At 40.8% G+C, this 20,041-nt stretch overlaps 1 protein-coding gene across 1 annotated transcript; it reads right to left on the bottom strand.

Annotated features, from left to right (window-relative positions):
- Positions 1-574: 574 nt before the first annotated feature.
- On the bottom strand, positions 575-6,032 carry LOC149968643 (uncharacterized). The gene is made up of 2 exons (XM_090168291.1): positions 3,143-6,032; positions 575-2,742 (listed from the first exon to the last, which is right to left on the bottom strand). Exons 1-2 carry the CDS (start codon positions 6,030-6,032, stop codon positions 575-577), a joined length of 5,058 nt encoding a protein of 1,685 aa, XP_090024417.1.
- Positions 6,033-20,041: the final 14,009 nt, after the last annotated feature.

Here is a 20,041-nt window from a genome sequence, read left to right as displayed (position 1 = left end):
CACAAAATTACTAATTTTCCCAGCACACAGGAATAACAAAACTAACTAGGGACGCTCTTGTCCATGCACTAATATTTTTCAATTCAGCTCGCTCTCAAGAATGGTCCATAACTCTCCTCCCACAACTGGCGGGTTAAACCCCGATTATCTTACGATCCGAGCGAGCCGTGACGTCAGGCCGATTTCCCAAAAGAAGCGGGAATTGCCCGAGCCCCGATCACAACCCCACTCCAAATCCAAAACTTTCCACAAAATCTTTCGTTATTTGGACAAAGAAGGTTGGCGCCGAGGAAACCCCGAAAGCCACCTGCACTCAAATGATTACACTCTTAAAAATATACAATGACAAAATATACAATACACTAATAACTCCCAAACCGTTTCACCCCAAAAGGAAATATACAAAATGCTAAGCCGACAATATTTACAAAGTACATTTTAACTGGAAATGAAATGAGGTTTACAATACTTAATTATTTTAATTGGAAATGAACATGGAATTAATAAAAAATAAGTAAAACGTACATCGTAATTTCACACTCCCGCCTTGAACTACAATGTAGTTCAATCGATACTAAAATTCTAAATTATACAACATTTGAACTGGACGCTTTAAGAGTGTTCCATTAGGTAATCTAACCATACATGAACGCACTACACTACCTCTAGCACCTAGAGTTTCAACGACTCCTATTTTCCACAGTAATCGAGGCATTTTTGGCTCTCCGATTAATACTACGTCATTAACGGCCAACTTTTTGGTAGGGCCATACATTGGGCGATTATGGGCCGATCTAAGCTCCAAAAGGTAATTTTCACGCCATCGAACCCAAAATCGTTCTAACAATGTTTGCCAGTATTTCTGGCAACGCCTTAGGTCTTCTCTGTGAACTGGCACTATTTCACTGTCCTTAAAAACTTGAGAAGGAAGCGCGGTCAACCGTTTACCAACTAGGAAGTGGGACGGTGCTAAAGGGGCTGGTTCCCCAGCGTCTTGATACACGAAACTAATCGGTCGCGAATTCACCATTGCCTCTATTTCGAGTAGCACCGTTTCTAACTCTTCGAAATCTAGACGCGCGTTGCCTAACGACCTTCTGCGGGCTTCTTTCACGCTTTTAATCATTCTCTCGTAGAAACCACCGTGCCAACTGGCCCGGTCCACGATATACCTCCACGAGACTCGAAGATTTCCGAAATAATTCAAGATTTCGGGACTGCGCAAATTTGTGACGAGTTGATTCAACTCTTTTTCCGCGGATTTGAACGTCTTAGCGTTGTCACTGTACATGACTTGAACTATCCCACGGCGCGAAATAAATCGGCGGAAACTCAATAAAAAATGTTTCGTGGATAAGCTCGACACGAGTTCTAAATGAACGGCACGCGTGACGGCACAGGTATACAGCGCGACGTAACATTTGCTCCCATTTTTTACATACAATGGGCCTCCGAAGTCCACCCCTGAAACTGAGAAGGGTGGCGCTCGATTAATTCTTGACGCCGGAAGCGGAGCCATTATTGGACGCGAACTTTTGGCGCGAAATCTTTTGCACCTAGGGCACCCGTGCACTTCTTTTTTCACTAAAGGCCGGATTTTCGGAGTCCAGTACCTTTCTCTTATTTCCACGAGAGTTTGGTCTACACCAGCGTGTTTGAAACGAATGTGAGCGTCGTCAACGAGCAGTTCCGTCAGTCTATGCTTTGCGGACAAGATCCAAGGGTGTTTTTGGCGGTAACTTAGGTCTGCTTCGTCTATTCGACCGCCCACGCACACAAGTTCATCCTCATCGAGGAATGGGTTTAATGAAAACAAATTGGACTTTTTGGGTAGAGCTATTTTAGACTTCAAGCATTTCACTTCCACGGGGAAGCTTTCTAGTTGCGCTATCCGAATCCAATACTTTTCAGCATTGTCTAGTTCTTCAGTAGTTAGGGGTCCACTAATTTTATTTTTTGACCTAGCATTACTGGTAAACCTTTGAATTCTAGCGGTTAATCGCCAAACCAAAACAGCGGAGCTGTACCTGGCTAAATCTAGCACTGGCGTTTCTGACTCTTCAGCGGCTCCCACAACTAAACTTACTTTAGCGACCTTGGCGCGCAATTCATCCTGATATTCTAATTCGTCTACCCTTTTTAATTCTACCTCTGAATCTGAGTTATCTCCATTTACAAACCATTGTGGTCTGCAAAACCAGAGTAGGCAATTTTTCAATTCATTTAAAGTTTTCCCTCTCGTGGGTAAACCAGCTGGGTTTTCTTTTCCCGGGCAATGTCCCCAGCAGACGGCATCGGTAAGTTTAAGAATTTCCTGAACTCTATTAGCTACAAATGGTTTAAATCTTTCCGGCGGCTTGTCCCCTTTTAACCAATCTAATACTATCGTGGAATCGCTCCACATTTTAACTACACTCGGCGGATAATGAAATGTATCTAATAGGCAAGCCATGAGCTTAGCACCCAACACAGCACCCATTAGTTCTAGTCTAGGCAGGGTTAAAGTTTGATTTAATTTAGTTTTTGCTCCTTTCATTTTAATTTTATCTAAGGGCGCTACTCGCGTTTTTGAAGCTATAAAGGCAGTGCTTACCTGACCATTGGCATACCTTCGGCGCACATATATTACTGCTGCGTAAGCTTTAATTGAACTATCAACGAAGCCGTGCAATTCGACTTGTGACCCTTCTTCATTTGGAGCATTTTCAAAATAAAATCTGGGAATTTCTAGTCTTTCCAGGTCTGGAAGTTCCGCGCACCAAATGTCAAATTTGACTGACAACTCAGGGGGCAACTTTGTATCCCAGCCTAACTAACTCGCTTTATTGTCGTCCCCCCCAGGCCCACATTTCCTGAAATAAAATTTTGGCTCGAATTAAAAATGGAGATATTAACCCTAGTGGATCGTATAGCCTCGCAACGGCTTGTAAAACCCAGCGCTTCGTATTCTTTTTCATAATTAAAAATTTCAATAGCTCCGATACGTCAAAGGTTAATATGTCTTTAACTTCGTCCCAAGCCATCCCCAAAACTTTTAGAGGCGATTGACTCGGTAGATAATTTTGACCTAGCCCTTTAATTTGGTCCCCCCACTCTGCTCTAATTTCTGCCGAATTGCTGCGCCATTTGCGTAAATTCATACCCGCCTTTGACATAATTTCGGTCGAATCACTAATTAATTTAATAGCTTCTTCTACCCCACTAGCCCCTGAGATGTTATCATCTACGTAAAGATTTTCCATTAAGGACTGATAGGCCTCAGGGTATTGTTTAACAAATTTCCGGACATGGTGTTTGACGGTTGCGGAGAGCAAAAATGGGCTTGATGCTACCCCGAATACCGCCCGTGTAAACCTAAACACTTGAAATTCTCCCCCTTCTAAATTATCTACCCAGAGAAAACGTAACGCGTCTCTATCTTCAGGTCTTATACCTATCTGGTGGAACGCTTTTTCCACGTCCCCGGCGATCGCGACTTTATAACCGCGAAAACGAACTAAAATCCTAAAAAGCTTTTGCGTTAGGTTTGGTCCCGCTTCCAGGCAGTCGTTTAAAGAAGGATAATTCGCCGAATGCGATGAAGCATCGTAAACAATTCTCAGTTTAGTGGTTAAACTGTCCAACTTTATCACTGCCCGATGGGGAATGTAATAGCATTGCTCCGCTACCTCTTTAGTTAGCTCAGCCCTTTCGATTATCCCATTGTTTAATTGATCTTTAATTACCGCATCGTAGCTTAAAAATTTAATAGGATCTGCCTTTAATTTACTAATTAAATTTTGAGTGCGCCTTTTCGCCACCTCGTAATTATCCCCTAATTTATCTTTGTTTGATTTCCACGGAAGCGCCACCTCATAGCGTCCTTCCTTAAATTTGATATTACTTTCAAACGATTTAATGACATTATCTTGGTCTAACTTATCTTCGACTGCGCTATCGGTTATCCCAATGGCCTCAAGATTCCAAAAAAATTCTAATTTCTGACACAATAGGTCTTCTTCGGCCCTAACCCCTACGTGCATCACCGCTACAGAATTTACCCCGATTGAAGATGAAGTCATGGAAGTCGTGCCCTGTACGGTCCACCCTAGCTTTGTTTTGATTGCCACTAACGCCTCTCCTAAGTTCTCCATCTCTCTTTCGACAATTCTCCAAAAATAATCTGCACCGATTAAAATATCTATAGGGGCGCTCGCGTTTTCGCTCATTGGGTCCGCTACGTCAGCTAATTCTAGATTTCTAGCTTTCATTTCCTTTCTAATGTCCTCTCCTGGCATAGAGAAGACAGCCCCGCAAATTTCTGGAATTTCTAAAGCCACTATTTCTATTTTTTCTCCGGTACGAAAGTTGCTCAATACTACTTTCACCTTCCTTCTCTGGGAGGTGATGGGGTTGCCGCCGAACGGGTGAATACTCAACGCCTCTGAACCCGCGTCTTCTAGCCCAAGGTCGCTCGCTAATTTTTGTCTAACAAAACATCTGTGGCTTCCGCCATCTAATAAAACTCGAACTCTAGTTTTTGACCCTCTCCGGTCTTCAACGTTTGCTACCGCTGTCTGTAGTAAAAATACACCCGAATTAGAGTCGTGCGCCATAGTACCCACTGCCACTACGCTTTGATTTGACCTTTCTCCGCCCCTTTCTTGATCTAAACCTGATTGGGGTGCATTAACCTCGGAATTACATTTAGTTTCATCATCTTTACTTGAATTAAATTCGCACAATATTTGATGGTGTTTCCTTCTACAATTTCTACAATTTCGTATTCTACCGTTACATCTATCTGACTTATGATTATTTCTTAGGCATAGAAAACATAATTGTTTTTGGAAAGCAATATTTCTTCTTTCAGCTACTGATTTAGACTGACAAGAGTAAAATGGATGCTCAAAACTATTACAAAATACGCGTGGGTAGCTATTCTTGGGAGCTACGCCAGTATTCAGAGCCGCGGCCGAGGGCGGAAATTGGGGTCTAGGAGAAAAATTACTTTTACTCGTCTGAGAGCGGTCTTGGCCGTTCCTCTCTCCATATCTATTAAAACTAGAATTATTTCTATTATTGTTAATTTTCGGTTTTTGTTGGGGCGCGCCTCTGTGAACGGCAATAGCTCTCTCGCGACATTGAATTTCAGAATTTAAAAATGCTAACAATTCTTTGACATCCCAAAGCTGCTCGTCAGTCCTACCTCTATTCCAAGCTAACGATAAATCCATTGGCAGAAGGCCTACTATAATATGCGCCAATAATTCTCCATAATTTCTACTAAAACGACCCATGGCGTCGAGGTTCCGAATTTCTATTTTACAGGTATCATGCAAAGTTCTAAGTGCTTCTACGTCCCTCGAACTTTCGATTGTGGGCATCGTATATAAAAACTTATTTAGTCGGTTACTAATTTGTAAATCATTGCGTCCAAAGCGCTTAGTTAAAATATCAATTGCCTCATCATAGTTTCCTTCAGTTAAGGTTAAACCTTCTATGGCCCTTTGAGCCTTTCCTATCAAAAGCGACTTCAAATATTGAAACTTTTCTTTTTTTTTCGGTATTGCATCATTTAGATGAATAGCGGTTTCGTACTGTCCCCAAAACTCTAGCCACTGTTCTCCGTCACCGTCGTATTTTCTAAGCTCCAGCTTGGGCAGGCGAATCGATGGTCCGGCGACTTGCTCCTGAACGGATGGTCGAACGGGCTGCTGTGGCGACCCGCTCCCCGCAATGTACCGTTGGGCCCGGTCTCTCCAAAGAACCAGTTTCTCGCTCCACACCTCGATCTCCAACAGTTTCGTGTCGTAGTCTAGATCCACCTCAATTAGATTTAGGATTTTTCCGTCAAGTTCCTCAATTTTCGCCTCCTTGGAGTTTAATTGTGCAATGCTGTCCTGGAGTTTTAAGATGCTTACTGGAACTTGGGATAACTCATCCTCTATCTTTTTGCTCTGCGTAGTGACGACTCCTCGCTGGGTCCCACGCTGCTTAACGAGTTTCGTTAATTCTCTTCTAACGGCTAGCGCCGCCGCTGTTTCCGTCATGACGACTGATGTTCACTTGTTTATGGCACCAATCCGCATTAAACTATCCAAAGGTCCCGGGTTTCGGCACCAAAAAATGTGACGGCTTTTCCGTCAATGGGAGAGCTAATTACTTAAAGGGGGTTAAAGATTAACTTTAACCCGAAGAGAAAACGGACTGAAACATTTCCCTCTTCGCGCGATTACTCTAAACTATTTTTAATAACCGGACTGGCTTAAAACTCTAAAAATAAATGCACGTATTTGAAAAACTTAACAACTGTTTATTACAGAAAAGCACAAAATTACTAATTTTCCCAGCACACAGGAATAACAAAACTAACTAGGGACGCTCTTGTCCATGCACTAATATTTTTCAATTCAGCTCGCTCTCAAGAATTGTGCATAACTCTCCTCCCACAACTGGCGGGTTAAACCCCGATTATCCTACGATCCGAGCGAGCCGTGACGTCAGGCCGATTTCCCAAAAGAAGCGGGAATTGCCCGAGCCCCGATCACAACCCCACTCCAAATCCAAAACTTTCCACAAAATCTTTCGTTATTTGGACAAAGAAGGTTGGCGCCGAGGAAACCCCGAAAGCCACCTGCACTCAAATGATTACACTCTTAAAAATATACAATGACAAAATATACAATACACTAATAACTCCCAAACCGTTTCACCCCAAAAGGAAATATACAAAATGCTAAGCCGACAATATTTACAAAGTACATTTTAACTGGAAATGAAATGAGGTTTACAATACTTAATTATTTTAATTGGAAATGAACATGGAATTAATAAAAAATAAGTAAAACGTACATCGTAATTTCACAGGGGGCGGGAAGGAAGGTCCTTCGCCTTCTCTTCACGCATCTCCTTCGCTCTCGGCTGGACTACACTAGTTCTCTCTACGCCTCGGCCACAGCTACCACGCTCGGCAAACTTGACAAGTTTCAAAATGCCGCTCTCAGAGTCATCCTAGGAGTTCCACAGTCCACTCCCATCCGGCTCATGGAATCCGAAGCAGCCATTCCTCCTTTGCGTTTTCGGAGAGACCTCCTGGATCTCTTAACATCGCTCCATGCGGAGCGTCTGACACACCCGATTTCTATCCTTCCCTATTGCGCTCTACCCTACCTTCTCTGGAACTCATCGAGGACCGTTTCCCACCGGGTCGACTCCCTTTCCCTCTTTGAGCGTGGCGCCTGGCACAGGAGTACAATATCACTTGCCTTTTCAACTACTCCAGGGCCCCTCTCCCTCGTCTGCGAACACCGGAGTGGGAACCACCAGCGGCCACGATCATTCCTCGCTGGCTCTCTTCTACCAAGGGAGACCTTACGCCAGAGATGCTACGGTCATCTATACGGACGGCTCGCTCTCCTCGGACTCGGGTGTTGCTGGTGCGGCTTTCGCGATGCCGGTCCTCGGCATCGGCGCGAGGTCCTTCGTGGACTCCGGGCATCCTATCAACCGGGTTAAGCTCCTCGCTATCCAGATGACTCTTTCATACGCGGTGACAAATGTGCCTGGTGAGCTGGTTATTTGCTCCGACTCTCAGAGTGCCCTCACCCAACTGCTAACGCGCTCTTCTGATCCGGTTGTTTCAATAATCCATGATCTATGTGACAATTATCCCCACTCCGTCACTTTCCTTTGGTGCCCAGCTCACGTGGGAGTGCCAGGCAACGAAACGGCGGACAAACTGGCCAGGGTCACCCAGCTTCAACGTCAGGGGGTGCACTTCTTCCTTCCCTCGACACTCTCGGAGCTAAAGAGTGTCTGTGGGAAAGCGATCACCTCTTCGTGGACTCGCACCTGGCGGTCTCTCGCAGCCCAGTGGCCTCTCCTGGCTGCGAAGCCTAACCCTGACTCGAGCCGTTCTGGCCGTTCAACTTCCTAGACTGGAGGACACTCTTCTTGCGCGAATTGGTTGTGGCAGACTTCCCACGAAGGCGGTTCTTCATCGTTTCGGGCTTCGGAACTCGGACTCCTGCCCTCGGTGTGCGGTACGAGAGGACGCCGAACACGTCCTGTTCGCGTGTGCCTCCTTCGCGACCCCTCGGCGGAATATCTACCTTTCGCTACAGGCGCGGGGTCTCCCGGACTCCGTTGTGGGCGTTCTCACCGCCGTTCACGCGGGTTGGCAAGATGTGATTTTGGACACTTGTAAACTTCTTCGTAAAGCTTTTCCGCGATGATTGTGATTATTGTTCTTTTTGTATTTATTTTTCTGATGTGTATCCCTTTCAGCGCGTTTGTTCTTTCTCAATAACGTTTGTTCGCGGACTTTTCTCCCTGTGCGCCTGGTGTGAAGGCCTCGTTGCTATATACACCAATCCCCGCTACTATTGTTATTCTGCCCCCCCCCTTATGATATACACCCGTATTCTGCGCTTAAGGTAAGTTGAACGTCATCTTGACTAAGAGCTTTCATTGGGCGGAACGCTGGCGACCCCCGCGTTTCACCCCTCTTGACTAAGAGACCTGATTAGCGGGATCTGAGTGAGTCAAAGTCACATGTTACGCGTTTGCCGGAAGAAATATTTCATTGCCATCTATTTGAGCATAACTCAAAGCTCAGAATAAAGTGCCATCTATTTGGAGAAAAAACCCAAAAACAAATACTGCCATCTACAGCGTGACCTCCAAACGTATTTTGACCTTGATTTGACTGCCATCTACAGCGTGACCTACAAAAGTAATTTGACTGCCATCTATGCAAATCATCTCGAACTTTAATATTTCCTGCCACCTGTTACGTAAGTCTCTAAACACATGAAATTTTACATGCTGCAGCCGGCATGACTAATGTTTAATTGCAATTTTCATAGGATTTAGAATTTACATATAATAATTGTGCTAATATTCATCCATTAATTTAATTCAATGAAATCATAGGAATACAACTATAAAAGCATAAAATACAATATTAAAATAAAAGAATGATTCTTCTTTCTATTTATGGTATAATACTTTGTATTTAAAGCAGGTATGACATACAAATTTCTTCTTTAATTAGTTTGGCTGATTTCTTTGAACTGTGATAATAAAAAAATCTTGTTTTATTATCATTTGCTATGAGGCCTAAGTCCAGAAAGAAAACCTACAATCATGAAGAAATTGAAATACTTGCACCTAGGGCCGTACAGAGGGGGGGGGGATCCCCAGGGCCCGACTGAAAAGGGCCCATGAGGTAGGGAAAGGGAGCCCACAGAAAAACCTCAAGGGGGGGGGGGAAGACCTGCGAAAATAGATCCCGGCTCGAGGGGGATGCAAATCAAAGGGACTGCCAGTATCTTTAGCCCCGGGGCCCTGCAAACTTTCGTAACAAACGTCACATATAAATTAAGGGATACTAGGGAGTTACGATTCCACTCTTCCCCAAGAGACACCAGTTCCTTCTGGAAGTAACGAATACAACAATTAAAAATCTAATTTACTAATTAACAATAGGTTACCAACATGCAATTCATGCTTAGCAATACATAGTTCCAATGAAATAGTTAGCTACTTAGGTAGCGCAAAATGTAACAATGAGTACCGAAATTAAAACATATCTTAAAACCAATAGGTTAAGTCATTGAAAAAGCCAACCAAAAACATATCAGATGTCAAAAAACAGTGTACATGCACAATATTTCAGAATCAAAATATGATAAAATTCCAAGTAAAAATTAAAGAAAATAACAAACATGCAAGAAATTAATATAGAAACATTTTTTGTAAACATACCCCCTCAAAACCCATTCTTTCAATGAATAACGCACATCAATGACTAGAAATATCATTCTCCAATAGATCTGAACACCTTGTAATATTAGAATGTCTTTCAAAGGAGTACCACCGTCCCTGCGCAGTTTGGGGATTTCGCAACTCGGTCGTATTAGAGTTGAAGTTTTTCCCTACACTTCGAATGTACAGTACTTAATTGACAAAACATCTTTATCCGGGGGCAGCGATGGTTATTCAGTCACCAACTTCCTGGATTTGTTTAATACTGTGGCCCATGACATAAGTTGCCAATCCGGGGCCAGTGAGGTTGTTCCTTCCTCTGATACGGCTTTGAACGAACAAGGTGAAGACAGTCATTAGAGCTCCATTGCATATATTTTCTTTGATCGCGATGGAGAGACGATTCCAAGTCCTCTTCCAATCAACAAAGAAGCAGCGTCTACTGGTAAGTTGAAATCCATTAGTAACAAATATCTATTGCCATTTGTTCATGAGAACTACCTGCTAAGCGAAACGATATTGATAACCACTACAAGACTGATTGGAGAACACCTTTTCTCAAATCAGTTTCTGGCTGCTGGCCTTCGTCAGTTGGAGGTAGGGAAACCTCCACTTGAAGCTTAACCATTTCCTACTTCCAGAGCCACCGTCAAAGAAACTTCCTCTGAAACAAATGCTGGGCAGTGTGATAGAGAAGCATATTTGTCGAGATGTTGGAGAAATCCAGGATTTGCTTGCAACGATGGCATACACCTCCCTTTGATAAATGACAACAAAGAAGTGAAAGTTATGGAATACCTCGCTTGTCGCGTATGTTAAATTCAACCTCGTTTGGAGTGTTAAGGTTTAGAAATGGAGTCATAACACAGGGTCGCATCACCCAGCAGATATCCCACAGGCATTCTATTATGCACGAAATCTCAGAACATACCCGAGTGACACCAAATAAATGAGTCATGGATTCAGCCTGGCCAACCAGCAACAAGGTTGGTAGTTTTCAGATGAGTATCGCAGACTATTTTGTACATTGATGGAATAATTGACATGTGTACAGTTCAACGCTACAAGAACGTGTGGAAACACGCACCTACTCAAGAATGACCTCTGAAAAGTAAACTCAGAATTAGTGTATTTTATGTTGAATAAAGTCATTTGCAAGTACCTTGGTTTTTTCAGCGTACTCTGGTTGTGTGGGAAATGCACACATTCTAGCTATAATGGCTTCATTTACTCTTCCTGCTGCCATACTGACAGATGGTTGGCTCATCCCTTTTTCGTGGCTACTTGCTACTACTCGTTGAAACAAACCAGGGCCATAAAACATCAGAGCAGCTAGAACATCCTGTTCAACATACTGCTTGTCCAATTCTTTAATATTTCGCACAAGTTACTAACATCGTCTTTCGGCACTCGATATTGTGCTAAAAACTCTCTATTCGGAAGTTCGAACGGATCTCGTCGCTGCCTCCTATAAATTTCGTTATCCGCTAAGCCTAATTCCGCAACAGCTGCATCTATAACAGCAACAGCTCCAGCACGAGGCTTTTTGGGAAATAATGGGGAAAATAACAAAGACTAAATAAATTTCAAACTTTTGAGTACTGTTGAGAGTCTATGGAAAACATGACGGAAGTTGTGATCCCGCTAATCAGATCGCTTAGTCAGGAGGGGTGAAACAAAGGGGTCATCAGGATGACGTTCAACTTACCTTAAGCGCAGAATACGGGTGATAAAGGCGTACGGAAAACAGTCTGTGTCAATAAAGCTACATCTACACCAATAAACGTGCTTTTAACTGGCCTATTAAACTCTCTGGCCTAGAGAAACTGTCGTCTGCTAAATACTAGCTCGAGAACGAATCTTCAGATGTCGGTTCTGTGTCTACATATAATTCCGCCTGCTTATAAGTAGACTTAAAGTTTGCTAAATGTGCAATTTCAATTTCATCTAAGAAGTAATCAAACCATCTCGTTCATTTTAAGAACAATATCAGTTTAAATTTTAAGTCTTTTATTATGTCTACCAAATCAATCAACTTTTTTAAGGCATTTTCCAACACTACAAAAAAGTTTAACTTAAGTTGCCAAGTTTATAAAAATAGGTTTTGGCAACTATATAGTAGTTAGAAACCGACATGTATCATGTTCAAAGTCTTTGGTCAGTTTCGTGCAAGAAATTCACAAGTTTTCTTCTTCAAAACCGAACTTGATCTTGATCGGTGTGTCTGGGTTCCATGGGACACCCTAGTTATTATCCCCAAATGGGCGATATTCCAACTCTTCTCTCGTTACGACTGTCGCAATCGGAACTTGGTCGATGAAGGCATAAAAAGGCTCTTGTTTGACGCAGCTGACATCGAAGTTAACGCAATCGGAACCAAACACCCTTTCTCGCTTGACGCTTGTGGAGTCTGAGTCAGGTTGGGAAACGGCGTTGGTGCAGTGGGGATTTTCAGTCAGATATTCAATACTTTCCTTCGTCAAACGTCTCAGTTGCAAGGAACAATACCTACTGCCAGATTGTAGTGGCTGAAATTGGCGCACTGGTTTTTTGGGGTGGCTGTTCAAAGCGCCAATTTGGTTTCCAGATGGAACATGAATTCGAAGGTGCGTTTGAAGGGTTTTATTGGCACCAAAGTTCCGGTCGCGAGTGGGGCATTTGTGGGCCTTTGCCCCTTGAGAGTGACGTGCTCTATCGTGGCGAAGTAAATTGATCTTTTGTTTGGTTTTGGGGATATAAAGGGTAGCGAAGTTTAGATCGCAACTGGGGAAATTGTTTATATGTTTGGCCAGCTATTCACATTTTGTACACCCAAAGACCTTCTCGTCCGAGTATCTTCTTTTGTGGTTGAGCAAATTCTGCTTTCGTGTAAAGGTGCGAGTGCACTGGTCACACTGAAATAGTTTTTCACCGGAGTGAGTTCTTCTATGGTTAATCAGATTCCCCTTCTGTGCAAAAGCATAGCTATATTGGTCACACTGAAAGGGTTTCTCGCCCGAGTGAGTTCTTCTATGACGAATCAAATCACCCTTACGTGCAGAAGCGTAGTTACACTGGTCACATCGAAAGGGTTTCTCCACCGAGTAAGTTCTTTGGGGGACTAAGAAATGACCTTTCCTGTTCGTTGCGTAAACGCCCTGTGGACAGTTGAACTTTTTTGCTTCTTGGTCACTCATTTGAACAGAATCTCTTTACAAGTTTGGTTCGAAGTTTCTTGGCAATTATGAAATTTGATCAGTAAGTCTTGTATACTTCGTCATCGATAAAGCCACTTCTAGAAAGGCCTAGAACAAACATATTTCGTTAAAAACCGATTCGGCACCCAACCCTTGTAATAGTAAGATTTGATTTATTTTTCACACATGTGACCCAGCATTTTTACCAAACAATGATGGCTAACACAAGCCAGAAACCGCATAAACGTTTCTGATAAAGAGCAGAACAAAATCACGAATTAGCAATAGAACTTAAATATGAGTGAAATATTACATCTGGTCATACATGGCTTCGATAATTAAGGGCCACAGTCATTTATTACTTCTGGCCATACAAGGCTTCAATAAGCAAGTGCCACGCCTATTTACTACTTCCTGCAACATACGGCTTTGATAAGTAACTGTTACACTTATTTAATAAAAATAATAAAATAAAATCAGCTAGGCTAATACCCAAGGCACCACCTTAGGCCTAAGTCATCAAGCGACTTTTGAAGCCATTAATTCAGGTGGCCGGGTTACAATGCGTAGGAGGGTGGTGGCAAGCCCTGCATGCCACGAGATCGAGCCAACAGCTCCCTACACTAACTATTACCGTTAACCTCGACAAGTTTTTATGGAAGGGGAAACCGAAGAACTCGGGGGAAAACCCCTTAAACCAGTGGGGAGAGAACTTGCAAACTCAAGTACCACACTTATTTATTACTTCTGGCCATACATGGCGGCCCTTAACGGGCCGTAATGTGTAATACCTGGTGGCTTTACCAGGGACTCGGGGTCCGGCTCTTGTAACCCATAAGGGCGGTGTCGCACGGAGAGATGTTAGCTCCGATCAAATGGTCCTATCTCCACCTCCGACTTCGGTCAGGTAGGGGCTGGAAACTGAGCGTCGGCTCAGGCTAACAGAGAGGGTCCTTGGCAACTGGCCGCCTCGGCGGATTGGGTAGCCTGCTGTTGGCCATACACGGCTTCGAAAAGTAAGTGTCACACTTATTTATTTCTTCTGGCCATAAACGGACGTAAATTGAGCTGTCAAACACCTTACTGAACTACACAAGGGATCCGCAACCTACGATGCAGCATTTGAAATTATAAGTCTGAAAATGATGTTTTGTATCTCTTCACCAGCATCAGCGTTCACTACGTTATCCCAGTACCCCCATCTGCCAATTAGGTTGCACATCCCTTAAAAATGATACTACCTAAAATAAAACGTGGCTGAAAACTTCACCTTTATCCCTCCCGACCGGCCTTGGAAGGCTTACACTCCATCCCCACATGACCAATATCAATTTGTAAATTACGTAGCAAACAAACGGAAAAATAGACTAAGCAAATATTCAGTGGCGCGAAGGAGTGGTAACGATTTTGATTCATATCCTCCATGATTAACCGAAAAAGATTACATAACTAGAGTTTGATTCTAGAGCTATGAATCTGGTATGATTCTAGAGCTATGAATCTGGAATGATTCTAGAGCTATCAATCTGGAATGATTCCATATTTCTGAGATGATTCATTGATTCAAATTTGAAACCCTGAAGGATTCCATAATTCGGATATGATTCCAGATTCAAAAATGATTCTTTGATTCCGGAACAATCTAAGATTTCCGCCCAGATACCTTTGTTTCGGAATAGAGGAATCAGGGCCTGTACATGATTCCTTGAATAGGCGGACCCCTCGCTAGTGACCCTCCTATCTTAATTTATTTTAGTAGTCACTGACGCCCGTCAGTTACGGTAGCCCCGTACGTACGTAATTGTAATTTTCTTTAAAATAAAATGTGATTTATGAATGATGAATTAATAATACGACATATGCACCATTATTTATTAAAATTTGCTAGTTAATCCCCAGATTTCGATTTATTTTAGTAGTAAAATATGCTGTGTTTATTGCCTCATGTCCAACCCTGATTCCAAAGGCAACGTTGGAAAAAAAAAAAATGTTCGTGACCAATTGTTAGGTACAAATTTAAATTTATTAATTTAATGCACATCTTTTGGATTGATATCAACAAATTCAAAATATTAAGCTTGCTTACCTTTTTGTAAATTTATATTCTTGGTATTAGTAGAGGTATTTTTTTTAGGATTAGGAGTTATTCTATTTGAAATTTAACTGATGAATCTCAGACATTTCGGCGTATTGGAGCCCGGGAGGATTTCTTTTTACTAGTGAGGTTTTTCGGACACAGCGTTGCCAGATTCCGAAAGCCCGGTTATCGTACCGAGCTATGATATGGATCGTATTTTCAAAATTGGGATCGTACTATTAATGAAAACTCCCCGAAAATAGGCGCAAATGTTTTGTGACCAGGAATTTTTCTTTTAAATTTATATAAAAAGATTTAAAAATAAATAAATGTGTAAGGAAACGTATGTAAGTTATAGACCAATGGTTTTATTATTTTTATAATAAACCAATGGTTTTATTAGTTTTATTATAAACCAATGGTTTTAGTAGTTTTATTATAGACCAATAGTTTTAGTAGTTTTGTTATAGACCAATGGTTTATTAGTTTTATCATATGTAACATAATCACTCATAAGTATGCCATAAAAGCATTTTCTTTAATGAAACCTTGTTCACGCGATATGACGTAAATTACGTCACTTAGAACCCCGTGATGAAATACGCGTCATCAACTTTACTGATGGGAAACGGAAGTTAGTGAGAATTACTCTCGCGTTTCTGGCTTTGCCCATGTCAAGTTTAGCTCGTGAGTGGCGATCATATGATTTCATTTCCATGGTAACCTTTTCAATAATAATAATAATAATAATCAGCTAGGCTAATACCCAAGGCACCACCTTAGGCCTAAGTCATCATGCGACGTTTGATGCCCTTAATTCAGGTGGCCGGGTTACAATGCGTAGGAGGGTGGTGGCAAGCCCTGCATGCCACGAGATCGAGCTATTACCGTTAACCAAACCAAGTTTTTATGGAAGGGGAAACCGAAGAACTCGGGGGAAACCCCTTAAACCAAAGGCACTCTTAGAGAACAAAAGCCTACCAATAAAATTTCGCGCTATAGCATTAAAAAACTGGTAAGTTTCAAGTTTCTAAACTTTGCCCATTGGAACCGTTTTTGAGGTGGCGCTCATGACCGACGTTAAAAGAACGAACCCCTTCGTTTATCTTACACTGAAGGCCAACTGCCAATACCCGAAATTACTTTTACCCACAATCACTACCAAAGGTCGGATTATGTGAAATCATACAGAAACACTCTAAAAAAGATAGGTTAAATACACAGTGTAAACAAAAAATTCTAAATCTTAAAAAATCTGTTAAGATATCTAACGACTAAGGTTTTTACAAAATCGACGAGACATTTCGCTTTAAACGCCTAGATGACTGTGGTTAAAATATTTTAATAAAACCCGAACGGGGAAATAGAGTAACTTGTTTTATTTCTTTCTTTAATTCTGTACATTTTCTTTGCATTTTTATTTATACGATAACCATCAGCAGCTAAGGGCCCGGCAAATGATTTGTGAGCCTTTCCCAGAAGTTTTCCAAAAGCTCTTGGTTATCAGATACGAACAAAGCACTTCTGCATTGCACTTCCTAGTTGCGAACATAACGAACGTTCATTTTTTGTTTCACATAATGCATTTAGAGCTAAACAACGCAGAAAAAAAATTTAGACTTGGCCCTGTAGCCCCGCCAGGATTTTTTCGCGAGTAGGCACTGCGTGATTAAGAGGCCCCCATAAAAAACTCCTTTGTCATTTTTGTTGTTCTTTAACTAGCCAAATTGTATATCATTATTTAAAAAATTTATTATTATTAAATCAATAACATTTTTATTATTATTAAATCAATAAAAATTTTATTATTATTAAATTAATAAAAAATTTATTACTATTAAATTAATAAAAATGTTATCATTATTAAATTAATAAAAATGTTATTATTATTAAATTAATAAAAATGTTATTATTATTAAATTAATAAAAGTTTTATTATTATTAAATTAATAAAAGTTTTATTATTATTAAATTAATAAATTTTTTATTATTAAGTATATTATTTACAAATAAATATTACCAACTTTACTTTTAATCGAAGAATTACACCCTACGATTACCTCTTTACCCAAATTCATCAACTACTTATTTAGGCTTGTCTCCCCCATTGTTAAGGGGGAAGACTACAGTGGCCATTGTCTAGTTTCGCGCTATTTCAAGCTGAACTGTTTTATTGTTGTGTTTTAACTTATTAAATTAATATTGATGTGTAAAACAGCCTCTTGTTTAGTGCTTAAAATAATATTGTAATTTTAAATTTCAAAGTAATCTAATTATTACGTTTTAATTCGGACCCTCGGAGCCAAACACGTTGGGCAAGCGCCCAAACTACCCTATAGTAGTTGACCTCTTGAACAATAATTTTTCTCACTAAACTTGCTTTTAAATCATGACATTTTTTTTAAAATATCTAATATTGCAATAAAGTTTCCCCTATTCCCAATATTGTCGGCGGATGTGTAAGTGTTCCGCTGAAGTGCTAAATCTTGTTGGGCACATAAAATAATCACTTCCACGTGTGTAGATAGGACCTCTCTGTTTCTAATAACGTCTAGTCTATGGTGGTCGTTAACCTGGCAAACTATTGATCCACGGGATTTGGATTCCATGTAGTCTAAGTACATTTTGTAGGCTAGTTGGTGAGAAGATTTGTTGGAAGTGAAGTGTTCTTCGAATTGTGTCCCCATGTTTTTCCAATCCTAAAATCCCTTTAGAAATGCAGTGTTTCTACTGCCTAAAAAATGATGGCAACAAAAACAATACACTGCATCCTTTGCAACTGAATATTCAATCATTTGATATTTGTCATACCAAGAAGAATTGAAACCTCGATTTTTACCGCCAATTAATCTTTTAGGAAAAGGATTTAGTTTAGGCTGAACTGGAAGGCAATCTTTATCTAGACTAATATCCAAGTTATTCAACGCGTGTAAGCCCATTTATTTTGAATTGGACACGTTGTTTGATGTATTTTGTGCATGGTTAGAGTGGGGGTTTGCAATTACTTCTGCAATTTCTCCTTCATGAGTCAGTTCCATTTCCATATCAGTACTGACGTTTGGAAGAACTTCAGCAGTATTACTAAAACAGTGACTGTTATCAGTCTCCAAGGATTCTAAACCCTTTCCCAATTCTTTGACTAGGTTTTTCTCAGAACTATAGTTATGGCTTTGCGCCGACGATTTCAAAAAACGTGCCATTGCACCTTTCTGATTACTAACGAAACTATCTTCCCTTTTCCATTTTTCTCATTTTTGGGACCCAGATAAAAATTTTCTGGTACTCATATTTGAAAATGCTACTATTATATACTAATAGCGAAATAACCTTAAAAAGGTTTAAGAAAATAAAGCTTAGTTAAAGCTATGTAGTCTTCAAACAGTCTTTTTAATAATACCAGCTATATCAAAGCCCTGAAAAAAGCGGTTTGAATATTTTTTCTAGAATAGCTAATTAGCCTTGAAAAAGGCTTTTTGAATAATTTAGCTAGAATAGCTAATTAGCCTTGAAAAAGGCTTTTTGAATAATTTAGCTAGAATAGCTAATTAGCCTTGAAAAGGGCTTTTGGAATAATTTAGCTAGAATAGCTAATTAGCCTTGAAAAAGGCTGTTTAAAAATTACCTTAAAACAGCTAAATAGCCTTTAAAAAGGCTGTATTGGCAAAGTTAGTCTCGGAAGAGACTTAGAAAAAATTTGACAGGGAGAGAATCGAAATTGAGAACTACCTGTTTGTTCAGGAGCAGAAAACGAAATGAAGAAACGCGCGTTATCTGGGACAAGTCCGACCACCGAAGGTCTAGGTCCTTTCTCTACCTAGCTTTCCTTGCACGACGGACTTCCCCGTCCCGGGCCATTCATTTGTCATATACTCTATATCAATGTTAACAGAGTACACTACCAAAAGCAGAAACCACAGAGTTCGCTGCCTTTGTTTGTGTACTCAAGTAATATTGATTTCGAGTATAGGTGGTTCAAAGGGAACGTTTTGTTAGGGCCATTTAGGACTATTGGAAATTGGAATTGAATGGGAGTTCTTTTTTTAGGGGGCTAGATGACCAATTTTTAAAAATAAATAAAATTTAAAAATCACATTTGGAGGCCCCAGAGGCAATTTTTTAAAACTTTTAGAGGCCCCTAAAATAGGCCTAAATTTTTTGAACATAGGCACGTGCCTACTTGTGCCTACTGCTGGCGGGGGCACTGGCTATAGGTCGCAAAGCACTTTTATCATACGCGCAATCTCAAATTTAATGTTATACCTGAAACGCGCCAGAGACACCGATTTCCTTTTGGTCAACAAAGGCTCACAATTGCACTGAGGAGATTTCTCGCATCAAAATTTTCATATTTCTGTAACTTCTAATACGTCGATAATTTTTTCAACCACTGAGTGTCTCTGCTGTTGTTATCAATGTTACCCGAGACGCTAATACGGGTATACCGTTGACAAAACATAACTCGACTATACTGAGTTAGTAGAAAACTTAACTGACTTAGTACTGGTGTTACTATAGTTCCGAACTAATACTTTTAATTTATAAAATAAATAACTAAAACCATAAGTAGCATAATAACAATAAGTATGGCAATTAACGAGATTTACAACCAAATTGATTTTCATCAATCAAGATGTTTTCTCAGCACAGAGCCCTCTAGTGTCTAAAATACGCGAGACTTCCGCCAAGCCGAAATATCTGGTTTCCGATAGATAGGCGGAATATTTGGCTAAAACGATGAAAAAGTTTTTCTCGGCGCCACGAGCTCATATTTTTTTATCACGCATGATTCGCACGCGGGCTTCAAAACAAAGCCAAAGCCCCTCGCTACTCCAGAACGTGCTCTTCGATATTAGGCCCAAATTTTTAACAAAAAGTAGTCTACCAAAACGGTAAGTCGCGAGTTACTTATGCTAATACTAAGATTATATTTATTTTTATTTCGTTGCCACAAGGGGGGGGGGGGTTAAAGTATATGAGGGTAATATAGGGCTACCTCGTAGTGCTCGTAACGATGCTGGAGCGAACTTTCTGTTGGAGA

Source organism: Leiobunum rupestre, chromosome 1 (assembly GCF_980474605.1).
Source record: "Leiobunum rupestre chromosome 1, qqLeiRupe1.1.hap1, whole genome shotgun sequence".
Lineage (NCBI taxonomy): Eukaryota > Metazoa > Arthropoda > Arachnida > Opiliones > Sclerosomatidae > Leiobunum > Leiobunum rupestre.
This window is presented reverse-complemented; position numbering and strand designations above follow the sequence as displayed.